This window comes from Fringilla coelebs (assembly GCF_963513975.1).
Source record: "Fringilla coelebs genome assembly, chromosome: 3".
NCBI classification, from domain to species: Eukaryota; Metazoa; Chordata; class Aves; order Passeriformes; family Fringillidae; genus Fringilla; species Fringilla coelebs.
The window spans coordinates 58894939-58905904 of record NC_140030.1 but is presented as its reverse complement, the minus strand read 5'-3'; the positions used below and the strand labels follow the sequence as shown (position 1 = coordinate 58905904).

Genomic DNA, 10966 nt, shown 5'->3' with positions numbered 1-10966 from the left:
AGGTTTCCACATACGTATGAAAACTCCCTGATTTGCCCCAAGCAAGTAGTTCCTGCTAATGCTTCCATCACAATCCAGCAAAGCAGCAGCAAAACTTCCAAGGCCCAATCTAACATCATGGATGCAGTCAAAGCTGTGTATCTAATTCATGACAAAAGCACTCAAGTGTAGCTCTAACTCAGGATTACCTGAAAACAAGACTACAACCAACCATGGAAAAATGCAGATGCTCTTCATTCATGTAAAGATACTCGAGCTCTCTCTGCAAGTTGTAGGCCCTTCTTGGGCTGGAGGGATTTACCTGTCTCCTAATTCCCTAACCTTAGCAGAACATTGAGCAGAAATAGGACCTCTGTGCAGATAACACAAGTCACTGGACAGAAGGAAAAGTAGGTGGAAAGGCCCTTCAGCTAGCTTGAGGGAGCACTCCTCGACCCTAACCCTTTTTCCTGAATGGTTCTGCCTTTTACACAGGTCCTAGACTAAAATTAACAATTATGTGTGTATATAGACCATCTAGGACCAGAACTCAGTGCACTTCCTCACCTATGACAATTAATGGTATTTTTTTGGGAAGTGGGAGATAAGACATGAAACCTATTCCAAATGCAACTGCATGAAATGCATCATCAGGCCTTTCATCAGTCTTGGAAGGCATCAGCCTTGCCATGGTAGTGTGAGACCAATCAATTAGTTAACATTAAGAAAGCAAATTAAAAAGCCCATAGTATATATCTTGATGTATCTTACCTCAGCTTTTAATCTGTTACTTCATTAGACTTGGAAGAAGTAAGCAGAATCCCAGGAAAAATAAATTTCTACAAGGAGGTAAATTTTTCTTCACAGGGAGTTTGAAAGATTATGATGATGTCACTTACTGAAAAGTGATATAACAGAAGCAGCACACAAGTACTGAATCTTATTTATTCACTCTAAGTTATCACAAGAGGACATTTTATATTTCTTTCACAGTGGAAATAAAGCCAGATGAGCTCAACCTCAAAAAAGCACTGCAAATAAGAACCCTTCTTACAACATGTCTGCAGAATTCACAACTGCAAAGCTGAGGCAGAATGTGGATTAATCCATAAACTAATTCTTAATTCATGTAAAATACACGTAAATGGATTTTTTATTTTCAGGCTGTTAGAAACAGAAGTATATCAGCAAGAATAAAAATGTACAGAAGTTTTCAAAAGTTTTAGGGAAAAAAAAAGCCAAAACAGAGGCAAACAAGAAAACACAAACAAGTCTATGTTATAGGATGTTTTCCCTCACATGTGTTCTGCCACTAGCATATGAAAAAGAAAGAAAAGGATCACTTTAACCAGCACATTCTCAGTTTTATTTTGAAATCCTTAGATAAGTGTTAGGTGAATTCCAACTTACATTTTGCTTTAAATAAAAATAATTACAAGCTTTTGTTCTGTAATTTTGGGTAAACAGAAAGCTGGTAAGCAAACAAACTTTAGTGAAAAAAAACCCCAACAGTTCTGTACAAGATTCCAGTTTGGAATTTTTATTTTAGACACAATTAAGGGTTTCTTTTTAGATTAAAACCATTTCATAGAGTAATTTTCATGCAACAGAGTAAACTTTTTTCCTATGCTGTTTGACAGCACAGGAGATAAATGTTCACATGGAACAAGTGTAAGCATGAATGCAAATAACACTATGAACTTTAAAAAAACTGTTTCAACAACAGTTAGTGTTTATGGGATATCAGCAAGGTGTGTAAACCAAAGTGTTTTGGAAATATTTTAGTTAGAGTAACACCAAAATATTTCCATTTTTGCTGGAACACATGAAGCACCTATCAGTTCTAAAGTGATTCTGGAAATGACATCATCAGCTGCACCAACCTTAGTAAGTAAGTACCAGATACATTTAAGAGACACCCAATCATTTTTAAGGTTTTGAAATTTTAACAGGAGTACAAGTAGCTTAAAAACTAGAAAATTCCTTACTATTGTCCTGTCTTGTTACAGAAGAACGTTTTATGATACCTATCTCTTGCACCTGTATCTTTCAAAACTTCATTGAATAAATATGCTTTACAGGTTTATGCATAAAATCCATTTCATAAGGAAAAAATTCAGGAACTAAGACCTGAATTACTTTAAGTTGGCTTCCCCAGCCACTGAAATAGTATAACAATGTCTGACTTGCACAAAATTATATAATTTATTTCAATATTCTTACAAGCTTCTACTCATACAATCAACTTATTTTCCACATTAATCAATTTATTTTAAGTAACCTTATATACATAAGAAATTATTGTAGATATCTTACAGGATAACTTACCAAGTATTCAGACAGATGTGTGCTGCCTTTCACTGTGCCTGTGACATTACTTTCTTCCTATTTCCTCAACAATGAAAGTCGTCATCAAAATTTGACTTACAAATACAGTTGCTCAAAAGTTAAAAGACAAAAAAAAAAAGTAAAAAATGGGGGTTTTTGTGGTCCTCAGAATTACTGAAAATGCCTTTGGCTTTTGCCATAAATATTCAAATGGCATATGAAATGGAAATCTCAGAAATTTTAATGTACAAATCAGTAGCTCCTGAGTTATGCTGTAGAAAACTTTTGGGCAATCAGTTGTAACACAGATGTATAGAAGGAACTTTCTTAAATACTCAAGTTAAAAAACAGTTGTATTACAGCACATGCTAGTGTTCTAACACACACTTCAGGTTATGTTTTTAAATTCCACCTAAATGCAATAGGTTCATGTTGGCATTTCATGAAGCTGTATTACAAAAAGTAATTAACACCGAATAACTACAAAAGAGTTTCCCATTTTTAAGTAAACTGTGGCAAACCCATCAGAAGAGCACTGTGCCTCACTGGAATATGCCTTCACAACTTTGTTGTGTCATGGGAGACTGTAACACTGTATTACAGCAACACTGATGTTTTCTTTTTTCATACAATCAATCAAAATTTTACAAAAATATAGCCAACCAACAAACAGAAAAGTATGCTGCATATTCAGTTCTGCCTAGAGATAGCACTTTGCAATTACAGTTATAGAAGTCAAGCATTTGGAAGTTATGGCTGTACATTCCTTACACAGCCACAGTCACACTGTATTACCACATAAACTTCTCTTTGTGAGGGGCAAAAGATGGAATATGCACTTTTCATCAACAGGAGAATAGAGAGATGGTTTTTCAGCATGACAACATGTCATACATTAGCTTTCACATGCCAAGCTAAGAATTACATGTGTTGTAGCAATCCTCATGATTCAGTAATACAGAGCAAATACGAATGCATCTCCTAATTGATTTTGTATTTTGTAGGACTGTATTTGTCATTAATTCATATTATTAATTTTCCCCAATCAGCATTGTGAGTTCCCAGAAGTAACAGCCTGAAAGCAACCTGGACACAGTAACAACCAGTAAAAAACTAAATCAAGTTTCTCAGCATGTGTAAGGATTGTGCAAGAGGCAAATCTATTTGTCAAGGGTGGCCCCCAACAGTGACTTTCTCTTCTTGTTCATTATATTCCTTTAAACCTCTCTGGCAAATTAAGTCAGCACCTTACAAACAATCTGTGCACAGGCAAAGCAGATTCCATCCCCAACTGCTCTCTGAGCAAGGTATGATGTTCTCATTCCACATATTCCACAACTTCCATCTCTCTGTTCTTGACCCAAAGTTGTTGCTTCAAAATGCACTTCAAACAAGTTAACAGCATTTTCAAAGATGAGACACTGAGGCTCCAGTGCACAGATTCATCCTGTCGTTTACATACTTGATCAAAGCACTAAAGCTGGAGTGCTGTTGAGCTCTCTCCAGAAACCTTCAGCAGTCTAACCTTCAGCCTTCTTGACTTGATTTTTAATTTCTGCAGTTCAATCAGGTGCCTAAGGATGGGGATTAATTCACCCTGTAGGAGTACCAAGCCAAAGATACAAAGGAAATAAGAGCAGTAAACCCAGGTCTCAAAATTATAACCCCCCCCCCTACAACTGCCTCATGAAATTCCTTGCATCTTTGTTTTTGAATACTTGACCTTGGAACCTTAAAATACCCTTTCATATTTAAGAAGAAGAAAATAAACACAAATAATCAAAGTCACCAGCATTTGGAACATATTTATCCACTGTATAGATCTTTGTTGTATGAACATAACAAGCAGCAGCTTTTGAGACCAGGGTGGAAGAGTAGAAATGGGCACCTAACAACTCCAGTTAACAGGAACCTGTATGCATATGCTTCTCTACCCTGTACTCCTCAGTGCAAATGGGTTGTATATCCTCCCTAAAAATTAAGGCATCCTTCTTAAAAAACAACCAACCAAACAAAAACCCCCAAACAAATACATTTGAAAAATAAACAGAATTACCACAACAGAAGGAAGCAGCAGTACTTGAACCTCATACATACACTGCTGACAGGCCACCTGCAGATCAAATCTGCATTAAATCTGAAGTCCAGTTAATGTAAACACTTGGGTTTCATAAATTTTTTTGTTTGGAGAGGCTTTTCTGTGTGCTTCTTTTTTGGTAGAGCTTTGTAAATAAACAGTATCTTCAATATTCTTAAAATGAGATTGTCCTTTCTCCCACTAATCTTCCTACCAGATGGGACAACTCTCCCACAGGCAAACTGGTTAGCAACATTCACTTGTGCTTTAAGATTGAAATTCAATACTCAATTCTACATGAACGTTTACAAGCTGCTACCCAATAACTTATCCCTTAATATAATGCAAACTATCCTCAAAACATCAAAAGAATCTGTCTGTAATTAACTTCTGAATTCTCTAAAATACTAACTTTCATGCAATGCATGAAATGACACGGAGCACAAATTATTCCAAAATAAGTAAATTCATGCTAATGTGGCACTGGGGAAATTGTTTCTGAAGCAAATTTTTCACTTGTAAAGCTTTCACTCATTAAACTCACACTCAGCGATGAAGAAAAAATATTATGGACAACTAAATATTCATCTTAAAGATCTTCTGACATTGGACAACAGGAAAACAAAATGTATTGAAATGCAGATTGAGTTACGTATACGAAGACCGTTTATAAATATTTGCACAACATTAAAGTCTTCCACAGACAAAACCAACAAACCACTTGAGAGGAAAAAGCGCAAACAAAAAAGAATCTTTACTGAAGCCAAGTATGGAACAGAGAAAATAATTAAAGTCAGACTTAATGTCTCCTTCAGAATATTACAAATCATTTACCTAGAGACCAGCATCAAACTGAACTACCCCATATTTTCCACTTACCATCCACTCAGGTTCAGAAGCCTGAATTTGCTCACCTTGTCCAGGTTTCAGGCCAACCTGAGTGTCAGATTTCAATGTTCTCAAACTACAGAGAGGCGCAGGATGAAACTTATTCAAGGCTTGATGAAATGGGACACTATATTCCCATTTTCTATCTCCTGTCAATTTTCTATAGTTTAGATCACCTTTGAAGAGAAGCAAGTTTGACTTCTGTAGCTCAGCATACAAGTCAGGAGCAACTTCACTCATACTGGAAAAATCATGTGGCAAAGTCCAAAACATGTGGTCATGGAAAACCCAAACTCCCTTCTTCAAATTGCCCTCCCAGTTTATCCCACATCTAGACATCCACATATGATTAGCTGACCCCAGTTGTTTAATAGTCCAGTTAAAATCATGCTTTGTGGTATCTGATACATACCATGGAATACTTTTTCCATGAAAACAGACTTCATCAGCTAGCTTTGACGACAACAAGAAATCAGCCAACACAAGATCACTTACAAGTTCAAATCCTGCATTATCCAGGATTATGTCAACTCTAACATTACTTCTTTCTGTTCTATTTTTTTTGGCATTTACAAGTAGTGACCAAACTTTTTCCATATCATTCACTAAGATGTAAGGTACCATGTTTTCCAGGGATTGCAAAGGACTAGATTTCTGAGAGCTGTCTTCACCAGCTGAAAAAGAAAGGTCACACTTATTGCCCCACAAGGACACCTAGAAGGAAAAAGAAAAATAAGAAAAAAAAAATTACTAAGTCTCACTGTAGTTACATTCTCAACTGCACATACACTGAAGATTTTGTTCCCTTGGTTTTGTTTTAGGTAATAAAGGTTCTAACTCCAAATATTCTTCCAAGCTTTATATAACTCAATATAACTCAGCTTCTTGTACAGGTGTCCAACATAGACAAGATTTTGTGGAAGAAACCAAACAAAGCTCTGCATTTATCCGTCAGAAATGGCGTCAAAAATGACAAAGATGGAAGACTTAGATCAACATAAACACATTGATCACAAAGCTCAAAACAGAAATATTCTCCATACTGCAATTTCAAAAAATATCAGTGGTAACACAGAAAAAGAAATTAAAAAAACAGATTTTTTTTTATTGCATGCAGCCAAAAAAGTATTTTAGATATATGTATTTTAAGTACTTACTAATGAGCCCTTTGTAAAGATTCATCAAATACTTGGCGTACACTGTTGCCAGCTACTGAACTTATCTGTAATCCTATGATACTTTGGGGTTTCTACCAAAGGCACCATATTCCAAGAATAATGCTGTTAAAAAGCTTTTAAACCACTTCTGAACCAGACTTACTTCTATTTTTTTTCCACAAATGAAGTCTAAAAACATTTAATTGACAACTAAAATTAACTTTTTTAAGAATTAATAACTGTTTTAAGAAATAACAGGTAAATATCAAAAAAGTCATCTGGAATTTGACTTTAAATGTTTGAGAGATACTGGTTTTGAAGGAAAGATTGCTGGGTTTTCATATACACAATGAAGACCAGCAGTTCATAAAAAAGCACTGTATTTTAAACAAGAACCCAAAATATAAATATTTTCAGAATAGCAGCAATACAGTAGGGCTATCAGGACTTCATCACACTTTTACAAACAAAAGATCTATATTTTAGCTCCCATATGAAGTTCAGATTCTTTATAACCTCAAATTCTTATTTGTTTCATAGGAGAGATATTGTCAACTCTTGTGTTAAGTACTATCAGTTTACCTGCAATAGCTTAAAAAGTTCCTCCTGAAGTTGCTTTTCATCTAGATCCTTGATGTTCTTAAGAAGTTCCTGAAAATAAGTGCATAAGGCAATAACAGCTTCTTGGGATTCAAAGAAATTTTGAGCCTTTCCTTCCTTAAATACATCAAAGTTGTCAATAGGTGGGCTAAAAAGAGAAGAACAAATATGTTGACATACTTCCCACATTCTTCATTACAGCACATGCAAAAGAAGCACAAAGGTCAGCCCCTTTAGACTGTACTACAGGCCTTAATTAGATTTTCCACTTCTAATTTGTAGATTTTACCATATCTCCATAAGAGCCTAATATTTTGCTGAAACAGACACTATGCAAGGCATCTTTATATAGCAATATATTCTGAAAGTGAACAAGTATTCAATTACAACAACTCTGGGAACTGCACAGACAGTGAGCATTTTGAACTCCACTCTTCAGACAAGAGATTTAAAACTGTAACATACAAGTGAACTAAAGTCAAGGAAAGCTGGCCTGATTTTATATGTGTTTCTGTGCGCTGGAGTGTATTTCCCATACCAAATTCTCTTCCAGTTAGGAAGTTATTCCTATGAAAGTCTTTACTAGGATTCTGGAAAATTACCATGACAAATGAGAATGTTGTAATATATAAAAATTATAGGCCAATCTATTATGAGACATTTGCATGATGACCTTTCAACAAATGATTGAACTTCCATCCAAGCATATGTTAAGAGCAACTAAATATCGGAGATCAAGAAACTTAAAAGTTAAAAATTAAAAGTATCTACTAAGCTTTTTAAGTGCAATCCAGCAGATCAACCTCATATTTGAAGCTTTTGGTTCAAGAGTTCAGATTACACAACATACCAGTGGAAACTGAGTCCCATTATTGTGTTTGCATCTCCACAACACTAAGGGTAAATCCAGTACTCGGGGAGCTTTCAAATCTTTTTGGCAGCAACAGGATGGGATCTTAAACTGTTCATTCCTACCCCATGACGTTGTACTGGCACATCTCCATGGTACCAGCACAACAAGTTTTTCCTGCCCAGTTATTTTTAACTAGTATCAGCTCCCAAAGTTTGATGCAACACATGGGCTGCAAGGAGTGCTGTAACTAAGAAGCTGGTGTAGAATGAACAACAGGGGCTGCTTAAGATGGGTCTACTGCTGTAAGAAACAGTTCTCAAATGGTAACTTCAGATTGCAAGCAGCAACACAAGTTAGAATTCCCAAGAGATTTGTGGCTCTCATGTTCTATGTTTAATGCTGAAAAGAAAATTCTAGACAAACAAACCTTGTAGAAATGCTACATGGTTTTCATATCTCAATTGACTTTAGTCTGCAAAATCAAACTATACAGTCAAGCTCAAGAGTTTTCATGTAGACCAACTACCAAAAGTGAAGCATCAAGCAAGCTTCAAATTGTGCTAAAAATAAGTAAAGGTATTAATTTTAAATCTGATGTGCAAGCTGAGAAAAAGGCAATATGGTAAAAGCCTAAGATCTTCCTTTATCTTACTTCTCAGCTGTCTTTCTTTTTCCCAAATAAAAATGGGAAAGAGTAAAGTTTTGTGAAGTAATATATACCAAGCCAGTAACTACTTACTTCTGTGCTAATGCTGCATGAATTCTTCGATACATGTAACACTCTACATACAGCCAAGGGGATTGAAACCAACTTGGTTCTCCACTTCCATTTGGTAAATTTCGTTGGTAGTCCAGGTATTGGTTCCACAGCACAGCATCGGGCAACTCATCTTCCAAAGGGGTCACCGGCTTGTCTGTTTGCAGCTCATTCCGCAGTTTGGAGAGGAAAGATATAGCTCTCTTCTCTGCTTCAACACCCTTCTGAAAAAAGTGGAGAACAAAAGTTCCTATTCTGTACCTTTATTCCTGTAGAAACACAGATCAACTGTTCATGGAATGTGTAAGGTTTTAATTGCCATATGAGAGTCTCTGACAAATCACTTGATTCAACAAAATATATTTTGGTGAATAAAGCTTGTTTCAGATCCAAGATCCTAAAATTAATTCCATATGGGACTTCTTTTCAGATTGGATTTTTTGCTTATTAGAGGTGAAGAGAGTGTTGAAACACAGTCATGTTCAGAAGATGTTACTGTCCATCAAACACTGTATCAACACAAAAACTCAAGTGATGCAGTTGCATAAGCGACAGATCAGAAGGAAAAGGTTAGACAGAAAGGTGTGTTACAGAACTAATCAAAAATAGCTACTAGAAAGCAATTTTTTTTTTAATCAGACAAAAGGATTGAGACAAACAAGCCTTGCCAGCAAAAACAAGGCAGAGAAAGGGTCTCAAGGGCTAGGGGGGAATAAACATCAGAGGAAACAGGGACCTTACTCTTACCTCACCATGTTCTTCAAAAAATTCATTTTTATGTCGATGCAAAGTATCAATTACTCTTGTGAGGATCTGGGGAAGTCTGTCTTTAATAGTAAAATATGCAAAGGATCTAAAAAAGAGAGGATCAGTATTTTGTTATTGTCAGCAAAGGATGAAATAGCTTCTATTTTTAAAAACAAATGCAAGCTCTTTGTGCTACTTTGGGCTGGGGTAGAGTAAATTTTCTTCACAGTAGCAGGTATGGGAGTTATGTTTTAGATTTGTGCTGGCGACAGTGCTGACAACACAGGGATGTTTTCCTTATTGCTGAGTGGGGTTTGCACAGAGTCAAGGCCTTTTCTGCCTCACCCCACCCCACCAGCGAAGAGGCTGAGGGTGCACGGGGTGTTGGGAGGGGACACAGCCAGGACAGCTGACCCTAACTGACCCAGAGACTATTCCAGACCATATGGTGTCATGCTCAGCAGTGGAAACCAGGAGGAAAAGCTGGCCAGGGAGCCACTGCCTAGGCATCAGGAAGTTCGTGGTGAGCAATTGCTTTCATTTGCCTTACTTGGTTTTCTTGGGTTCTATTTCTCTTTGCTCTTTTCACTACGATTTATTCTCATTTCAATTATTAAACTGCTCTCAACGCACAAGTTTCCTCATTTTTTCCCTTCTCATTCACCCCTCCCCACCCCGCTGAGCTATGTGGTGCTTTCCTGCCAGCTGGGATTATAACACAACAGTATTAAAAGTAGCCCTTAAAGCAGCGGACAGTAAAAAAAAAACAAAACCAAAACAAAAAGAAAAAAAAAAATTCAAACTTGTCAGGTTCTTGTGCCTACTATTGCAGAAAATTATAAACAGTAACCTTTTCAAGGAAGAAAAAGCTAAATGACTGGCCCTGACAAAACAGCGAAAAATTGCAGTTAATTCTAGGCTAAAACGCGACCTCTATTGCTGATAGCCTCTATTGCTAAGATGCAAAACCCGAGATCTGCTCAAATGTTATCACGCATCTCATCAACGAGAAACGCACTCTCCATTATATACTTCATTTACATTTTCTCCAAACGCTGTTTATGTACGAGGACAACGAGCAGAACGCGGCCAGCCGCAAGAGAGCGCACACCGGCCTGGAGGACGATTTTTACTGTGACACTTCTCCCCGGTGGGTTGGAGCCGCGGAGCCGAGCAGCTGCCAGGGAGCCCGGCACCGCCGCTGTCACCCCCTCACGGCCGGCCCGGCCCGGGCCGGGGACTGCGGCGGCGGCTGCGCCGCGCCCACAGCGCCGCCTACGGGCCCCGCGCGTCGCCGGCGCTGCTGTCCCCGCCCGCCTCCCCGGGCCAAGAGCCGCCCCCCGGCCCCACCCGCCGCCCGAAAACCTCCGCTCCCTGGCGGCGAGGAGCCGGACGGCTCCTCAGCTCCCTCCCGCCCCCCGCCTCGCTGCCGGTGCCGAGCGCGCCAGGCCGTGACGGACCCCTTAAACCTGCCCGACAGGGACACCGGGAGCGCCGGTACCGCCGCCATCTTGCTCCGCCCCCCCACGAGCCGGCGCACCGCCCTCCCCCTGCCCCCTCCCGGAAGCGGCCCCGAGCGG

General features: G+C 38.3%; 1 protein-coding gene across 1 annotated transcript; it reads right to left on the bottom strand.

Annotated features, from left to right (window-relative positions):
• Window positions 1–952: 952 nt before the first annotated feature.
• ARMT1 (acidic residue methyltransferase 1) lies at window positions 953–10928 on the bottom strand. The gene is made up of 5 exons (XM_084201540.1): window positions 10847–10928; window positions 9387–9492; window positions 8622–8863; window positions 7012–7177; window positions 953–5986 (listed from the first exon to the last, which is right to left on the bottom strand). The coding sequence occupies exons 1-5, from the start codon at window positions 10894–10896 to the stop codon at window positions 5219–5221; spliced, it is 1332 nt and encodes a 443-aa protein (XP_084057666.1). The 5' UTR covers window positions 10897–10928; the 3' UTR covers window positions 953–5218.
• Between the last annotated feature and the right edge of the window lie 38 nt (window positions 10929–10966).